General features: G+C 42.5%; 1 protein-coding gene across 2 annotated transcripts in view; it reads right to left on the reverse strand.

The window, feature by feature from the left end:
* Window positions 1-19,299, reverse strand: part of gas7b (growth arrest-specific 7b) — a 45,327-nt gene extending 26,028 nt beyond the window's left edge. Inside the window, exons 1-5 of one of the 2 annotated variants that reach the window (XM_048233830.1) lie at window positions 19,249-19,299; window positions 18,537-18,678; window positions 8,923-9,043; window positions 4,685-4,762; window positions 41-123 (exon numbers count right to left, since the gene is read on the reverse strand). In XM_048233830.1, coding sequence (XP_048089787.1) covers window positions 41-123; window positions 4,685-4,762; window positions 8,923-9,031 — 270 coding nt within the window. In that variant the 5' untranslated portion in view covers window positions 9,032-9,043; window positions 18,537-18,678; window positions 19,249-19,299. Of the gene's footprint in view, window positions 1-40; window positions 124-4,684; window positions 4,763-8,922; window positions 9,044-18,536; window positions 19,045-19,248 lie in introns of those variants that run through there. The other variant, XM_048233829.1, reaches the window with a different exon arrangement.
* Window positions 19,300-19,968: the final 669 nt, after the last annotated feature.

Genomic DNA, 19,968 nt, shown 5'->3' on the forward strand with positions numbered 1-19,968 from the left:
ATATATATATATATAATATATAATCCCAGTCATACTGTACCTGGTCCATACTGTGTTTGCGTGTGTGATTGTGGGTCTGTTCCAAATGATGCAATGGGCTTCCACTTGAGTGGAATCCATTCACTGGAAGAGAGAGAGGGGAGGAAGAGGAGGAAGAAGGAAAAAAGATGACATTGTATCAAAAGTAAAGCTTGGAACAACACAAATATATATATCGCAACAGAATCGAATTTCCTTGGCAAGAACAATACTGCAGTGTTCGAGATGTGTGCAGACATTCTTCAAGTGTCTGACATTCTTCCTGTCAGGTGATCAGATGGTGCAAGAGCAGAGACATGACTAGACATTTTTACAACAGTGACTCAGTAGAATGGCTTTGTGGCTCCATTATACCCCCTCTATAACAGCACAGTACTTCCTCATCAGAGGTGTAGTAGTAAAATAAGAGGTGGGTAAACTATGAATTCTGTGATCACGGTAAGGTGGACTGCGCCATGCGGTATTGGATATTTAAAAAGGCATTCAGAGCATGTTTGATGATGGTGGAGGTTATTGTCCAACGTTTCTAACAATACATATGGTATTAAATTATTCGTAGAGTGTTGATGAATACCTGTCTGGTACATATTGTGAATGTGGATAATACAGTGTAATTTTTTTGTTTTAAAGTTGCAATTGGCAAATAAACTCTTTTGAGAGGTGGATAAATTCTATTTCTGAAATTTCAGAGGTGGATAAACTGTGTTTACTTGTGTTTAGCTTCCACTACATCCCTGTTCCTCATGTATACCTCCAGCCCAGAATAGCAGAGTGATGTTATTTCCAGCATGACTGTTTAGAGTTTTGAGAATGAAATGTTGTCCCATTCCTGCCCGATATAGGGCTTCGGTTGCTCAATAGTATGGGTATTCTTAATCATGTTTTTCATCCCATGATGCACCTAATTTGACAGGTCTGGACTGTAGACAGGCTGTTTTGGCACCTGGATCTGGAGAAATAAATATGTGCAGAATTCATTTTGGCATTGTTTTCCTGAAGTATTCATGGTCTTCCCCCGAAAAAAGACATTGCTTGGTTGGCAGTATATGTTGCTCAGAACCTGTATACATCATTCAGAATTGATTGTGCCTAGCGAGGGTCCATGACTTCCAAAAAGAATGACAAATGTTGATTGATCTCACCACAGGACCCTTTTCCACTTTACCTCAGTCCATTTTAAACAAGCTCAGGCCCAGATAAGACAGTGGTATTTTTGTATCACCTCTAAATAAAATGTCTTCTTTTGCAGAGTAAAGTTTACACATTTGTGAATTGAGTATCAAACTGTGCTCATAGACATATCAGAGGTTTACCTGAGTCTATACAATTACTTTCATTACAGAAACAGATTTGGTTTTAATGCAGTGCCATCTGAGGTCCAAAAGACCACGGCCAAAGATTTCTCTGGATTCTCTGAATATTTTAATGATAGTATGTCCTGTAGATGATGAACTCCTCTACTTCTAAGGGACTCTACCTTTCTGGGATGCTCTTTTTCATACCCAATCGTGTTGCCAGTTACCCTAATTAGTTGTAAAATATTCCTCCTTTTGTTTTCTTTATCATTACACAACTTTTCCAGCATTCTCTTGGCCCCGTCACAATTTTTTTAAACATGTTGTTTAAAATCAAGTTGAAAATGTCATTTATGTCATTTTTAACATTTTATATGTTGTCTTGTGTCCTTTTTGCAGCTAAATATGAGTTTATGTGATTTGGAGATTATCATATTCTGTTTTTATTTGGATTTTACACAACGTAAAATCACATCTTTTTCTGATTTGGGGTTGTACTTTCTGTTTCAATTTCACTACCACACTGTGAAATTGATAGTTAATAAATGTGTCATTTCTATCTCTCTTAAGTCTTGAGTATAAATATATTCAGTGGAACTAGACTGTGAGTTCAGGCTTTTCAGTCTAATGTATTATGTGTCTAGTTTCCCTCTTCTGTGCATATGTAAAATTGATTTACAATGGCAGGAATAATACTCCAGCTCATCGTTGGGAGTCTTGGGGAGGAAAACAGGATTAATTGTTTAAAAGGACATAAGACAACACCAATCACAGAATGAATTTAATGAATCAGGGTTGTGTCATACCAAGTCAAATGTTCATTTCACTGTTTTTGTTCTTAGGCCTTTTTTGAAAATCCAAGGCAATCAACACCGCTGAATGAAGCCCTGACAGGATTTTGACACTTGAATTCCTTCACTGTTGTGTTGATGTATAAGCTGCAAGTAAGTGTATGAGCTTTATGTATGTGTGTGTACGTGTGTGGGGGCATGTGACATTTATGCATGTCTGTGTGTGTGTGTGTGTGTGTGTGTGTGTGTGTGTGTGTGTTTTTCCTGGCTGCATGTGTTTCAATGTCTTTCTGAGTTTCATCAAACCCAAAAGAATGGAGAGCATCGACTCTACAAGGACTAGACAGCGGGCGCCTCATTGTCCCTTTAATCCAGCTGCTCCCTCACAGACACCCCTGGATCCCCACAGGTCAAAGGTCACACAGGGCAGACTAATACTCTTCACCTCTAGCACCTCCCCGCTGAGCTGTCCAATCAGTAATTGATCACATGCACGACACGGTTCTACGGGCCAGAACGGCAGGGATCTCAGGTACTTCCCCTCTGAAACCGTAAATCATTCCAGACTCCAGGGAGATGAAAAGCCATTCTGAGGTGCAAACTCAGTGTTGACAACTCTTTTAGCTGGTGCATTAAACAACACCCCCACACACACACTTTAAGAGTCAAGAGCCTTTGAAACTAAAGTCAACATGTTTTGAAGAGTGATAACTCTTTTATTGGGTTAACCATGGTTAATGTGCGCAACACTACATGGCTCATGGGACCATGTCAAAAGTAGCGACAACTGGCTGAGAGGGTCAATGCTAATATGCTAATTTAGTTAACGGTGACACCTTGAAGAGGCCCCCTTGTTGTGGTGTTTGTTTTCGTGACAACTCATACAAGGTTGTGCTGTTATGCCTCATAAAAATAAATTAGCCTGTATTTTTAGGAGTGGGATTCTGGATACATGTCATTTCTCGTTGCCACTTTGCAAATTAAAAAACAGGAAATGTGCAATCAAGGGGCCTCTCTCTCTCTCTCTATCTCTCTTTCTCTCTCTCTCTCTAGTAAATTGGCAACAGCCCTTGGCAAATATAGACAGCCCGTGCACGCATAGTCATTTTCAGGGAATGCGTTCGCTTCGTACCATTGAACAGGACCCTCCTTGTGGTCTAGAACCTCCAGCGCTGCCCATGCCTTATCACTTAAAATCAGCCAGGGCAAGAGAGGTTCCCAATGGAACAACGCAGGTTGGCTGCGGAGGGGCTAACAGTTATAGAAAAATGTGCACTGCATATCGGGGGGGTTTTGCTCATTATGGGATGGCAGAGGGTATGAGTAAAAGACTCATAACAAGGAAAATGGAGAGGAAATGCATTGGTGTCCATGGGTCATGAACAGCACTGTTCACCACCACATGTGCAATCAAGACTCATTACTCCTGAACAGCTACGTTCTCCACGACTCCTGTGGTGAGGGTCTGTTTTCTGTAAACGTGGTGACATCATGGTAAGGTCATGCTCTCTGCCTGCCTACAACCTAATGCATAATAGCACGGGACAAATCATGTGACAATTGAGGGTAAAAGGATACCATCATAGGTAATTGGTGTGTGTAGAAACCGATTTAGTTTGGTTGGGGTTTTTGAGACGAAGAAATACTAAAGCACTAAAGCGTGTAGGCCTTCAGATATGCTTTTGAGATGTGCTTTGATTTGTCCCTGTTACACTGATGAGCAAAACGGAACCTTGAGACAGGAGTATTTATGCACGTGGCTTTGAAGGCAAAACCTGATTAGATTAAATTACCTCCATCTAATTGGGATGATAAAAAATGACTTTGTGTAACTTCCAAAAACAGACTAAAAGCAGCCAGAGGAACACATGAAACCCATGCAGAGTGTACCGCGACTAATGGCAAAACCAAAACCAGACCACGCGTGCATTGCACTGTTCATGCCAAGCTGCGGTTTAAGCCAAGAACCTGTTACAGAGAGGACTGGGTTGATGCCCTGCAGGGGCATGATGTAGGAAGATGCCTGACCAGATTTGGAGGCCCCATGGTGGACGGGAGTCTTGGAACTCGCCAGACAGCGCAAATGTTTGAGATTTAGACTTTAGAGTCTAGTTAAGATTTTTTTTTTCTGGGGTTGCACAATTACAAGCTATTGTCCATGCTTGCATTCTATCAAACCATGTGCTGTTACAACACAAGAAGAATCAAATACACAAAAACAAAAATACAAAAGGATATAAAGGATATCATGTCTGCTAAATGTAATGTAATGTAATATCAATCATGAAAAACTTTTTAAACACATGGCTGGAAAACATCTCAGGAAATCATTAAAACTACATACATCACACAAAAACATCACTTATCAGTTAGGTCTGCAATGTGTTTTTGTAAAAAATGCCTTGAATAGATGGTGCAGAACAGGCATCAAGTTAACAACTCCAGGTTATTTCCAGCGATCTAGCTGTGGGTGTTTTTGTGGGATTGCGAGAGCCATGTATGACTAATGTGAAGGACTGCACTGTTTTTTTTTTTCCATTTCCCTCTAATTTAATGTACCTGTTGGAAGAGAGTTCTTGTGCCGTACGGGAGTCTTCGGAGTGCCCGGGGTGCTGGAAGGTCTCTCCCACTGAGTCTCTGAGTTGGAAAGAAAAAATATGATTAAGTTACATGATCCCCTACAGAATTAACACCCTCAAACACAACATTAGCACATAGTTACATGGATAGGTCAAGTTTAGCAAAGTGTCACTGGACACTGAAAAGGTCAGTACCCACACTTGATGAGTAGGAGATCTTTCTGTGGAAAGTGAAGTGTCTGGCACTAGGTTTTCTTTTCTCTTGGAAAGAGAAGTGAAAAAGGCTCTATAAACGGCTTCTGCTGAAAAGGGGGGTGACTTTAGCTTTGTTTCAGTTCACTTCCAAAACCTCACTTTCAGCACTTCACTGCCCCCTCCACTGCCCCCTATTTCAAAAAAGGTACAATGGCCCGAGCGAGGGCCCTTCCTCCGCCTCTGTCTCCGTTCATTGCCCGGGCTCGGATGGCTGTGTCTGCGCTTGGCAGCGGGGGCCACGGAAGCCAAAGCAATCCGTTCTGCTCAGACGACACGCCGAGGGGAAGGGACTTGGCAGTCGGCGAAATCAGGATCCCTTCATAGTCGATGCATAATGGCATAAAAGGCCATTCGTTTGCCTGCCTAGCCCGCTCCTCCCAACCTGTTCCTTCTATGAGCCAGTCAATTCTGCTGTGTTCATGAGAAACTAATATGGTTTAATTCAGTTTACAGCATTATGTTACGGTAAATGCATGAAATTGGACAGTTAGGGGATGTTTGTCATTCTGAAATGACAGAATGACAGAATGCCCCCCCTTAGCCCCAATTAGTGAGGTCATACAGTATGTTAGTGCGGGAACAAGGCATCTGTTTTCACTGATGTGTCTCAGTCTCTTAGGGTTGGTCTACTTGCTGCTTACATGCTACCAGCTACCCCAGTTCTTTCATCCAAACCCTTTCAGATCTTCAAATGTGGGGATCTGTCACCTATTGCATAATTTGATCCTCTTCCCTTTTTGAGTGTGACACATCAAATTGAAAGTCCCTAGCGAAGATGCCAAGGGCTCTCCACACCTACTTCAGTAATGGGTGATGCGGGGGTGAGAGGTTCTCTTTTTAACACATTCAGTGTTTTTTTCCCCCTCATCATTTAACTTCCTTTTTCAGTTGAGACTCATCAACATTAAAACTGAACCCCTATTCAGAGAGTGCCAAAGTCTGTGAAAAGACGCTTATGGGAAATAAAAGGATGAGGAAGAGCATCTCTTTCTTTGTTTTTAATTAGAATGTTTCACGGGGCTGCTGCGGCAACTTCAAAATAGAAGTGAATGGTTACTAAGCAACAGGCACCTGATACAGAGATTAAGCTAATTATCTCCATACAGACCAAAAATGTGAACTGCGATAAGCAGGACTTTGCCATAGATTTCAACTTCTGCTTTTTTGGAGGGGAGTTTTTAACAGCACATTCAGTGCTGTTCCTGTTCAGTCATTCTTCGTCAACAAGAGAGCGTCTCATTCAGGATTCCCAGTGTCCTAGTGAATGAAAGTGACTGACTCTTGGCAGCCTGGGAAGAATGGCCTACTTATGTTCATTTTTAATTCATAACCATATGTGATATCCCCTTTGTGGTTCCCTCGCTGCCTGTTCGCCACTTATGGCTTTCCAGAGAAGCAACCACGACCCATTTAAACAGCACAAAGTTCCCTTTCTACAGACACAGGGCTTTTAAGAGACTATGTGGCACAGGACATTAAGATGTGGCACAGGGTGTTAACTTGACAGCCAAAGCAGTTTCTCCCAGAAAGACTTGATTATATTCAAATATTTATTTTACAAGGTTCATAAATCTGACACTCAAAAGAATTAAAAGTCATCGAGATGATGGCACCTGAAGCAGCAAGCAGGTATGTTAGGCGAGTACCAGGTAAAGGTAAAAGCAGGTGGGGGCTAGTGATTGGACAGGAGTGATGAATGAATGAGTGATGTAGCTTACAGTACGTCTCCCTGGAAGAACTTGAGCTAAAAGCTTCCATATGTCCACTTGTTCTGAAAACCCTGTCTGATAAAGCACTGATGGTTCAGTAATCACCATTCAACCATGTATTCCCCCCATGTATTTCAGTAACTAATTAACATAACTCTAGTAGAATGTGTATTTTGCAGATATAAACCTAGTGTATGTATTTCGGTGAGATTGAAAGACCAAATATCTATGACAACAGAATTGAAGAACAAAATGTTCAATATGGGATAGGGCATAATATCCTAACAGTAAGTCCATTGCTAAAGTTAATATACCATTTCCCTTCAGGCATATGATGACAAAAACAATTATTATACAATATGAATTATGTATATGAAATGAAATGAATATTATGCAACATGAAACAAAACAATTCTGATGAAATACACAGTTTCAGGAAAAAAATGCATAACAACTTGACACCTAGGATCAACAGGGCAGGCTGTTTTGATTACAAAACCCCCCACAGGAAACATCAACAATCACACACCATACATTCTGGACCTTTAAATACCGTAGAACTCCACATTACTACTACAAAGCCACAGAACCTCATTTCCCCGTGTTGTGGGTGGAGGATGGCGTGTGGCGGTTCCCACACTGCTGTTTCCATGACAACTGAAACTGTTTGCGGGTAGCCTCAGCTGAGGAGTGCAAGTAGTGAAAGCGCAGCCATGGGGAGAGAGCGAGCAGGAGGGGCCACGGCGGGAGAGGCCCCTAATCTCTACGACATCACTCACCCACGCAACGCCGCTGTAACCATGGCGATCAAACATCGCGACAACATCACTGTCTATTCGGGTGTGAACTTTCACACACAAGGGAGATGCATGCAAGAGGTGAAAATGATGCAGGAAGAAAACAAAGCAAAACTTTTCACGTCATTCATAAAGATGCAAAGGTCTGTTTTCAGTCTTCAGAGTTTGGGTCAAAACTGGACAAGGTGATTATATCTGTTTTTTTTTTTTTTGCGAACACGACTTGAATGGAAAGAGGGTGTAGGGCCTACAGCATGCATCATTAATCGATGCAACCCAAGTGCCATTTCCAGCAATCCAGCTATGGGTGTTTTAATATGTGGGTTTTCAAGAACCACGTATGACTAATGCGAAAGACTGTTTTGCCATTTTCATTTACGATCAACAAGAACACCACCACCATTTTAATCTCTAGCTGGTGGCCTGTGACATTCGCAGATATGGAGACCACCGAAACCCTTGGTCTGTTCTGCATGCTATTTTGAAACGTATGGTCCTCCTAAAACGCATCCACTGCATCAAACGCACGTTGCTCTGCATGCACGTCAAACGCCTCTGACATCCGTATCGTATCATTTGGCTCTTATTGTGACTCTATGTAGCTTCCAGATGTGTTTTTGTTAGAAAGAAAAAAATAAAGAAGGGGAGGAATAAAGAAAGAAAGATAGAAAGATAGACAGAAACATTGACAAGCTACATGTGACTGTAATGTGCCCCCACACAACATGTGAATGTGAATCTGCTGCGGATACGCCGTGGGAGTACGGTGGTCTTGGCAGATAAGCATCTTTCCTCCTACAACAATGCCATAACTGTAATACTGTAATCCTGTGGCCATGTTTTCACACACACACACACACACACACACACACACACACACACACACATTACACACACACACATTACACAAGAGGGTGCAGATGGAAGCCTGGTCTGACGAGAAGGAGGAGGAGGAAGAGGGGGAAAGAGAGAAGGTTGTGGTGGTGGTGGTGGTGGAGGGTAGCATTGCACTGCCAGTCCTGCGAGCGATGCAGGGCGGGTGGGCGGGCGGGTTGGCAGACAGAGCAGGTATTGTTAGGACACAATGCCCAGAGAGGAGGGTGTGATCCAGGGCCATCTTCTGATCTGCCCAGCAGCCCCGCCAGCACCCTCCCCTGCGGTACCAGCCAGACGCAGCTCCACACCACTCCACTCGTCCGGGGCAAAGAGAGACGGCCGTCCTCAACAGGCGTTTTACAGGCTCGCCCCTCAAAGTTTTATGGAGAGTGGCCTGAGCATACAGCTGGCCACGGCGTGAAGGAGGTCTACGGAACAGATGCCTCTGGATTTGACCCAGGCCCTGATCCTGGCGGCGGTCCAGGCCAGACCAGAGTCGGACTACTTCCCCGAGCCAGCTGCGATGTGGAAAGAGGATGGGGGACAACAATTACACTGCACCAGGGTTACACGGCACTTACCGTTACTGACGGTGTTGACGTAGTATTTTCTTCCTTGAGGAGACATGTAGCACTTCCAGTCTCGGGGTAGGGGCAACTGGTTGGGGTCGTCACAAGGTAGCACAGTCATGGAGGCAGACCTCTGTCACAAAGAAATGAGGCAACCCTTTTTAAAATGCACACCCAGAAGCAAGGAAACATCAATAAACCATTTATCAGTTAGTGCTATAAAACAGGGATCCTGTTTTGGAACTAAATGATACTGTTGTGAGTCACTGTCATAGGATGTGGCTGGCGGCCTATTCTTTCTGTTAACTAAAATAGTTTTGATTGGCCCTGAAAAATACACATATATTAGTAAGATGTACAGAAACGGTCCACATAAGACGGATAAGGTGACATTTTATCAGACAACAAGGGTAGAAAATCAGTGCAAAGCATCTAAACTGATTTGCGAATCAAATCAAATCACATTTGAGTGCAAGACTAAGGCTTGACTTCATTCTGCATTCTGTCTCTGCTCGTGGTAGTTGGCACTTTCTCTGAGGTTTAGGTCATAGAGGTTTTCCCAATCGTAATTTCATTCAGCCGGGAATGCCGAAAATGCACCGAGATATGACAGCTCACGGCAGTGCAGAAATAAAGACAGCATACGTCTAAAAATGCTTTCAGATTCCAAAGTTCTGTGCTAAGTGAAAGCAGAATTAATTGTATTGAAGTCCAGTCAAGACAAAAGGCAAAAAAAAAAAAAAACATTCTGGTGATGCAAAACACATTAGAGTCTGTAGAGTCTGTACAAACATAACCTCCTATAAAAGGGTTCGCTCAAGCATGGTAGAAATTAAGTGGAAACAAATGACAACATGGATGACTTACGACTAAATGTAATTACATGGAGCATTACGGCATTGGCTTTCCTTTGATGGAGCTAAAAACAGACTTAGCGGTCCACGGGTAACTGCATCCACATCCGTGTTCACTAAATATATTTCAATGAGAATGACTAAGAAGTGAACTTGACTAGCAAATCATAGGTCAAATACAACAAGTCTGTATACTTAAGAAATAAAGACAGGGCAGCGTATTATGAAACAGGCCAAGTGTAGAGGAGAAGTGTGTTTGATCCAGGATATTGCTTATATTTTAGATGTATGTATGTATGCCAAGAGTAAGTAAACTGATTGAGGACTAACTAATGTGGAAGAGTCATTTAAAATGTTTTGCAGAATCATGGCAGGTGTTTACAAAGATGCAGGCACAGCAATCAGGACAGGGTTTGTCTATGATGTTCATTTCACACAGAGAAAGGGTCAAGGGCTTTAAACATGTGGCATGAGGAAAAAGGAAATGTCCTTTGGACAACCAAAAAGTCACAGAAGTCAGTGTCATTTTGGTGAAGGCAAAAGTTCCCCAAAGCCATTTCCTCTCTGAATTTCCTCAAAATCACAACACAACCACAGAGCTTCATGCCACAATCAAGCTGATAAGCGTTTAACAGAGCCCTGCGCCAGCAAGTGCCCACAATGAAATCTTAGATCACTCAGGAGACAAGCAGCAGTGTTAGTTCAGTCATTCATTATCATCAGAGTGCTACCAGGCCTCTGCTTCCCCCGTCTCTACTCCATGCGAGTGTGTCATCACAGCTGGAATAGAATGAGGTGTGGATGGAACTTGGAAAGGCTTTGGAAAGATCATTTTGTCCACCAGAATAAAGGCTGAGCATCAGATTTTTGTGTGTTTCATCTTGTGTTTGTTTTATTTTGTTAAAAAAGGTACCAAAGTGATGTGTGATTTCAACACCTCACACAGAACTCAATTCACTCCACCAATCACCTTTTCTCTGTTGCACATGAATGTATCAACTTATTTTGTTGCAGATGCAAAGATGATTTCACTAGATAACTGGACTGTTGGGACTCTGGCTTGGCCGACATGCTGGCATATGCTAACATTAAATAATGCAAACTTCCAGATGGTCCACTTCAGCAACCCCAGACAGCCTGCGAGGGACTTCTCGGTTTGTTCCAGGCAGCATAGCTTCAGGCTGCTACACATGCTACCAGGAAAAGCCTGACAGTGTTTGGTGGACTGACAGGAACTCTATCCTCCTTTCCAGCAACAATCAACAACCTACTAGCTAACAAGAACTAAGATTTGTGGAAACATATGGTTGATTGAGAGCTGCTGATTGTTAGCAACAACACAAATAGTCATTATTCAAACCTTTCAAAACACAGAGGTTGTTCACTTTCAGTCAAGTGCCCATTAGCAAAAGGTCAAGTGCTTAGATTAGATGAAATACAAAGCTACCAGGCCTGGTGTGTGTGTGTGTGTGTGTGAGTGTGAGAGAGTGTGTGTGTGAGAGAGAGTGTGTGTGTGTGTGTGTGTGTGAGTGAGTGAGAGAGAGTGTGTGTGTGTGTGAGTGTGAGAGAGAGTGTGTGTGTGTGTGAGTGTGAGAGAGAGAGTGTGTGTGTGTGTTTGTGTCACCTGGGTGGGATGGGATAGTAAGGACTTTCATTGTTGTTTATCTAATCTCAGCATGCCTCTCCACTCCCACATCCCACCGGCTCCAAAGTGAAGCCGTGTCCCCCTTTTTCCGTTGGAGCACCGATGGCTCCCAGCCTGGAAATTTTTCGGGAATAACCTGATAAATTATGAGGGAAGAAATCTTTAAATACCACAGCATGTGGGAGAGGTCGATCAGGCTATTTAAAGCCTAAAAACAGTACCCTGTCCCCAGTCTCATCCCCACAGAAGAAAGTTTCAAAATATAGTTTTGTTATAGATCCAAACCATCTCTATGAATCTAGGATCCTCTTTGGGTGGAGGAGAGCTCCATTATTCACTCGGAAGAAAGTTGTTTTCCTTGTGACTGTTTACAGTCACAAATGATACATTTTCCAAGAGCAGCAGGCCGCTCTCTAAGCCATTAGTACTTCTAACAAAGGCCACACACATTGAAGTTCAAACACATGGACAGTCAGTTTAAAGGAATGACTGGTATCTAACGCATGCACAGTCCCAAAAACCATGTTTAAAAAAACATGTTTAAAAAGAAATCATACTTAAATAATATACAAAACAAACAAAATGACGTGACTCAGAATGTCTTCATAAGCATCCATTCTATGTATTCAGTCTTACTTCATGTTATTAGTCATTTTTTAAGTGTTTAGCTTTTAATTTTAGCTAACTCATCAAACTTTTGTCACATGCAGTTAAAACTTCCCTGCATGTCGCCATGCCAACTCATAGATTCCACACAACACGCAAACAAATTGTCCTGGGATTGCATATGCATCAAAAACCCTCGTTTCGTAAGAGGATTTACCAGCAAAGAAGAAAAAAGTTCTTGTCCAACTTTTAGCGAGAGGGGCTCTGATCAGAGCCTCTGTGTGTGTGTGTGTGTGTGTGACTCAGGCACTCCTGACCACGCTGAATCATCGTTAACCTGACCTGGCCATGCGTGAACGGTGGCTTGTCCTCCAATGACCCCCCAATTCGAACATCTGGACAGTCAACAGGGTCAGGGTCTGTATGAGTTTAAAGTTCCTGTGTTGGGGTACCACTACCCTATAGGAAATGGAAAATATCTGACTTTTCAACAGCCAAAGGCTACAAGAGTTATAATATTCCCATGGAAGTGTCCCAGATTTGCTTGTTTTAGTGGCCATGGTGGCATGGTAAAAAAGACTGTTTATAAATATCATTGCAGAAAGTATTTGCGGGAAAACTATTTCCTGTTCATAGGTCTACATTCCAGTGTTTTACAGTAAAACGTTGTTGACCACTTTATTTTCCATCACTTTGGTGTCCTTCACAATGCCATGCCTCTTCAGGGGTGAACTTAGTCACTTTCTTTTAACACACAGTCTAACCTAACATAGACTGTTAATCTCAGGCTAGAATAACTGCTCTTGATGGCAGCAACACTGTACTGGGAACAGTGCTGAAAACATCACCCTTCTGATGCAACAGGAGCCTAAAAATAAAGACATTTACAAAAATAAACATTCCTGGTTCTCAAGGCCTACTTAGACAGCTTATAACAACCTATAACATATAGTCTACATAAATCTTCATTCCCATATTGTAAACTAATGGATAAACAGTAACCTGGCCTTGTATCCCATTTTGTCTGTGTTTGCCTTACCTATCACATCCTGACTGAGGGTTAGGGCCAGCATAGGTGTCAAGGAGGGAAATGCCTGTTTCCTATTATTCATACAATCTTGTCATCACTTTCACTACGATTAGTGGTTTAGTGATCTTTTTTTTCTTCTTTCACAGGGTATCAGTTTTGTCTCATAGGGGCTTTTCTGTCTCTTCGCACCTTCAAAAACCACTTGTGCACTTTCAGCTGTCTGCACCTCCATATTTCCACCACTCGTTGGTGAGTTTACACTCTGACTCAGATGTTTCCTCTCGCTCTCTCTGTGTGCTCGACAAACTGACGAGTGGTTTGGCAGATGCCATGCCGAAGTTGGCACAGGCTTTTTTTTTGAGTGGCAAAGTCACACTTGTGCTAGCATGTGGCGCTCATGGACCTCAGTGACAGACAGAGCAAAACTGGCAATCATATCAAGGTCACGGGCAGAGACTAGGCCTATTGCTGAGAGGTAGGCATGTTCCATATCTAGCCTACGTCAGGAAAGGCTTTTTCTCACAAAAAAAGTGGTTGTAACACCAAACTCACTGCTATGTAGGTTATAGTTTTTGATTGTGTGCCATCATAAGTAAATAAGTAAGTATTTTATTTATATAGCACATTTCTCTGCACAGAGTGCAAGTGCTCAAGTCAAGTGGCTATAATATCATGGGGTCATTTGCGGAAGTTGGCTGATTGGTTGGTTATAATGTAATGGAGATGTTACAGCTATAGTAATTATACCATACATAGCCACTTCTATGGCAAGCCAAAGTCAAAAATACCATCCCTGTGTCTTTCTCCCAAGCTGTGTTTAGCAGTAGTGCGAGGCTTTGCACCCAGAGGGGTGGGAGGAGTGGGGAGGTACCAAACTGATGCGAGTTTCTGGGCCAGCACGAGCCAACGTCTCAGGGAGCCGTGAGAACCGCAGCGCAGGGGGAATTTCTCACACGCGTTTGGGAGTTAATTACCGACCCGGCACCGGACCTCATGACTCAAGTTTAGGAATACGAGAAGAAACCAGGTTGGGGTGAGTGACTTCTTCCCTCCCCCAGCTAGACTCATTATGTGGGTTCCCCCAGAACACCCCCACCACACACACACACACATAAACCCAACTCCCCAAAACAGTCATTTCAAGCACATGTGAGAAAGAAGCATGCTTTCTCTTCAACCACACTGCTTCGAGATTTTTTTCTGTGTTTTGGTTTTGCCAGATGTCAAGTTCAACCCTGTAGCCTCGTTTACCAGATGTGGGGAGGGACTGCTCTCCCACGGACGACGGAGGCAAACAATGGCCGACACTGTGAGAGTTCAGCGCCGATCCTCCCGCCTGAGTCCAACAAGGCCCGCTCTGTCCTCCCCGCTGTCTCTGCTGGTTTGTGTGTGTGTCTGGACTGCACTGACCATGTGTATGACTAGCCTGCAGGTCCTCCTTGTGGGACTCATCTCCACTTGACTTCCACAGTAAGACCAGGCTGGAGAGAGGGCATCCTATTTATGGCTGTATTTATCTCTCCAATCGATAGGCAGCCCAGGGGCTCAATTTACTGATAGACTTCACTGCTTGTGTTTATTTGGTGGGAAGAGAAAAAGCCAGTCTCAAGTTGATGACATCATTACTCTGAACCACTGTGTCATGTGGTGTGATACACATGCTTACTACTTATTTGTGACTTTCCACATAATTGCAGTGTAATGTGCTCTCTGACTTAATGAGCCTGAAACATAAAGAATTAAAGAGGAAACTAGTGAGGTTCCTTGTGGAGAAATGTTTTCACTATGATTGCGCTCATCTAGACTACCTCGTAGACATGTTAGTCTAGCCTTAAGGTTGAACTCACTAAAGTTACATAATTTATGACAACCTAATACAATTCCAGGTAGGCTGCAGTGCAGTGTGCTACGTGTTGAAGTAATAACTTTACAAAAACACCTGCTAGGTCGATATGGTAACCTGTTTCACTACAGACTTTGTTGTCAATTCTCTCCCTAAACTCACTTATAGGTCAAACGTTGATGTGTACTGCAAGCATATACCTGTTATGCCTGCAGCATCACCCACAATCCGCATGAATTGAAATGCAAACATTACAAAAGCGAGATGGAACAGTATATGTACACATCTCTCAATTGTAAACATTCTGAAAAAACAAGTCAACTTGACAATAACAAATGACATAATTTAGAGAGGCTGACGAACCGGGCCTGTATTTCAGACTTCGTCATAACTTCCCTTCACACCAAATCATATGGAGCTGCTCCATTGGACACGTGGAGGTACTAACGAAGTGGAAACACATGGGCAACTGAATGGAGCAGTCTTAAGAAGCCAGCAGCTCAGCTGTGAAAGCTTTAGCCTGGCGGCGCTATCCAGGACGCCAGCCTCTGTGAGCTTCTCTGTGCCAACCCAGGGTGTCTGGGTGTAGTATGTGTTCTCGCACATGGCTAAACTTGGCAGAGCACAGGGGAGAGGACACGCATACATGCACACACACACACACACACACACACACACACACACACACACACACACACACACCGTGGGCACAGATGACACATAACGAGGGGAACGAGTGCATCCTTCCATGGCAACGGGGGAAATAACAAATAGCACATTAAGAATACACAGAAGCTGCTCAATAAATTGAATTACAAACGAATCATGGTGGGACACTTTCCTTCCTAGAACTATTGGATGAAATAATCCACGTTATAACCAACAACAAAACATTATGGAAGGTTTTACTGTGTACCTCACATTTGGATAAGCAAACTGTGCTATGGACCCTTTCAACAATAAAAACAAAAACAATGTGCTATTAGCACATCCGCTTAACATTAACCTGACACAGTGCTCTAACATATTTTGTTAGGCCACAGGCCAGTTTGAGTGTTCTCAATGGGCTCATCACCATTTGATTGGCATGAAATGGCTGATCAGCTGCGCATGATGGGTCATCTGAGATTTCCGCCCCTCTCAGTGAGTCTGCTTCCATTCCATTTCCTCGGGAGCAATCAGTTCAGTTCCTCTGCCATGACTCACCTTATAATATTTCTCATTTTTATATTAATGGCCACCCAGAAATACTCCTTGTACTTTCATGGTGTTAATTAAGTCCACACCAGTGAGTCAGTATTAGACTGTGCTTACCCACCTGTTTCAAAGCTGTCACTTTACGCACTGTACCTCCACATTGTGCACCAGAAACCGGTGACACTCAATTAGTCATCACAAATATTATACCAGTAATCAATGTTTTAAATTCTATTATGAGCTGGCTAACCAGATGCGCACTAAATCATGAAGATCTACATTGATTACGTCTGCCTATGATATGGACAGTCACATATAGAGATTAAATCAGCATCACTGTAGATTCACACATCTTCTTACACTTACAACAGGATGTGAAGGTGACAGCTGAGCACACTGCTTACAGTTTGCATAGTGAATGCATAAGATGGCAAGTTCCTGGGTTGAATCATTCTAATGCTTTCCGGGCTGGTTCTCCTTTTTTTGCATAGTTTCGTTACCATGGCATTTTCCTTTGATAAACTTCCCTTTAAAACTCAGACCAGAGTTCCTTAGCCATGAAATGTGACTGTTTACACAGTTAAGCTCCTGGGCAATAAAGTTGTTGGCTTGTTGCACTGTTTGTATTCGAGTTAATCATGCCCTTAATTTATCTAGTTGTTATTAACTGTATATAGACCATCTCTTGAGACCACAAGTAAACAGTGAGTCCATAGTCAAATCTCTGCTAGCCTATCCTTAATCCTGATTACGTCAAAGTCGAACATGTATTTGCTGACTACAGTTCTGGTATGACGAGAATAGATACTGTTCACTCACAGAATTAGCTGGAACATGATTTTCTTTTGCTTTCACAATCTTGTTGCAACAAGACTATGAGGACCAGAAACTGTATACATGATATGTACACCTTAATGCATCTATTGATAGTACTTACAAGGTTTGCCCAGAGTCACTTAATACCGATATGAAAATAATCTATAAAACACTATAAAATGCCAGAGCACACAAACACATGTACAACAGATAGTGTAGTGCCTAGATGTGAAATACTAGTTACTTCATTTTATAGTACTTAGTATCACACCAGCCTCTAGTAATGGGACTATGTTACTGAAATCCTACAAGAACCACACAGAACTACACTTTTGGTGTGGTGATTTTATTTTGACCAATGGGCATGGCTCCTACAGTCTCCTGGTCCTCCACAGACCTTGACCTCAACATGTTTGAGTGTTAAGTCTCAACATAGCGGTGCTCTGTGTTGGGACAAATTAATGAAAATGCCAGACCTGAAGAATGCTAGGCCACAGTTTATGATTTATCTGATTCGATGAGTTTGGCAGGGGCACAGAGAAGCTGATGAGCTTTAAATGACTAAGAAAGTCAGTGGGCCATGGTCATGAATGAAACCGAGAGAGAAGCCGTATGTCAGTTGTAGGATGGGGCAATTCCCCTATTATAAATCAAGAATGTTGAAATCATATAAAAGCAGGAAACCTGCTTTTCCACTAACGACCGAGCTTCCACCAAAAGGACCCTTTCAAGGCCAAAACCTGTCTGAAATGCAAGGAAGTCAAGGTATGGTTTCCACCTGCCACCTCTCCAACACACACAGAACCTGTTCCATTGGTATCAGTCATGGTAGTCAGTGGGATACTCCTGAAACTGAGCCCATCTGGATGGAATCTTACCACAAAGGTTTGATTCATGTGCTAATTTAGGCTACTATAGCACCTTTTATTTTTCTGTTTTGCTGTTCTCAACATTCAACTGGTCCACAAGAGCTCTAAGATATACAAAATCATTTCAAGTGTGTGAGGATCTTATATTTACTTTCACTTTACTGCTTATGACAGCTTGGAAGTTGTGCACAGGTGACAACACGTTTGTTTGGATGTGTTGTGATTTTGACATAAACAAAACAAATAAATGTAAAGAGCACACATGGTCTTGTCTAGGCAATGTCATGGTATGTGTGGAAGTACCTCTGGTACCACATGTCTTTGCAGTGAGCATCTATGCAGACGTCTAGACGTCCGAATGGAATGCGTTTGGAATGAGGAAGCAACGTGTGAGAAATGGGTTGTTATCTGACACGAGTAACCCACAGTGATAAACTACTACTCGCCTATTGAAACACCCGCATTCCCGAAACATGTGTGAGTGAACGCCCTTTTTTGAGAATATCCCACGTTTTCTTATGGTTGTTGAAACACTTTAAACTGCTTTATCGCTCATATAAGAATATGAGTCATTATTTGACAAAAACAAGTAGGCTACCAAGTTGACACCAAGTGATTTATAAACACTAATCTAATGGTCACCAGGGGACGGGAAAATAATGAAAAACTTCTCATCCAGATGAGTCTAGACGAGCCAATTTTACCTACGCATGGGTCCTCCGTGGAGGAATTTAGAGTTGTTTTGGAAAATGCATTAATTCCTTACCTCCAAGACCTGAACGTAACTTGAGGGAAACCATCCTCTCACTCCATCCTTTTCTCCTTCCCACCATCCGCCGGACAAAGCTTGAGTAATTTTTATAATTTCCCCCGCCTCGAATCTCAAACCAAGCTGGTGTTGCTCTCCGCTGAAGGCATACAAACTTTTACAATAAGATCCAGACATGGCAAACTTTCACTGTTGAGTCCCTGCTGTCCGGGAAAGTCTATCCTTAAACCAGATTAACGTCCTGGAGCAGTTGTGTCTGACCAAATGCAGTCAGTGATAACAGTATTAATCCCCTGGTTTTCTTTTAATTTTCTGACGATTCTAATGTCACTATTTCTGTCACAGCATAAGTGCGACCTACGCTGAGCGTTGCCTCACCAGTGAGTGAATGAGCGTGTTTGTGTGTATGAAGAACTCTTTCCACTAAGCCAACCCTTCCTTGCCTTACGCCACACTGAATGACATAGCGGGGCAGTACACTCCAGCCGACTGATGTTGTTTCATGTGTCGCAGACCGCGCAAGTTGGTGGGTTGAACCCAGCTGCATGTTGCCAAAATAATACCTCGAGGCACTGTCTCTGTTGTTGTTTACACCGAAAAGGTGTGACATGGGGCCCAAAATATGTAAAATATGTCAGCGTGGTACAAGTAGCTTTATGGGAAAAATGTAATGTGTTAGAACGAGGTAAATATTTCAGGGTATTCTCACGTGAAGAGTTCAGATGCTAAAGCATCAAGGGCACCTCCGTCAAAAATGAGATAGCGATGGTAAGTGAATGCTCACTCTCCACACATAGCCTACTAGTATACCGTTAAGTTAATTAAATAATTCGCTTCAAATCCGCTAAATACCATTCTCTTCCTGTCCCTTTCCACAGGTGTATTAATCAAGCACCATGCAGTCTGCATTCATAATCATGGTGCTTAATTTTATACACCTGTGGAAAGGGACCTGGTGAAACCCATGAATAGGAGCCTGATAAAAGAAGTTTATTTAAAAGAAAAGTGGTCAGACGGATTTAGAGGGTTTTGCATTTGAGCTCCCACATGGAAGACCTGTGAATCGCACATGTGTAGACTAAATGTATTTTCTGTTTCTCATTCAAGGGCCAGTGCTTGGCACAGTTGATAAACCCATTAAAATCCTTTCACTACCTCTGAATATATCATTTTTGCTGCAGTAATGTAACACACCACTAGATAGCGTCAAGAGACCATTAATGGCCAAGAATTAATGGCCAAACAAGAAATTTTATAGTAGCTTACTTTGACCAAAAATAGCTCTGGTATGACTTCCCTAATGACGTGCGGTCTTGTGACGGTGATCTTTTAATCACTTGCTATTTTTTATATCTTATAAAAATAAGATGTTCAACCACTGAAATGTGATAAGCTCACTCACACCTGACAACATCTTTGCACTCAGTGT

Source organism: Alosa alosa, chromosome 22, assembly GCF_017589495.1.
Source record: "Alosa alosa isolate M-15738 ecotype Scorff River chromosome 22, AALO_Geno_1.1, whole genome shotgun sequence".
In the NCBI taxonomy this organism is placed as follows: domain Eukaryota; kingdom Metazoa; phylum Chordata; class Actinopteri; order Clupeiformes; family Clupeidae; genus Alosa; species Alosa alosa.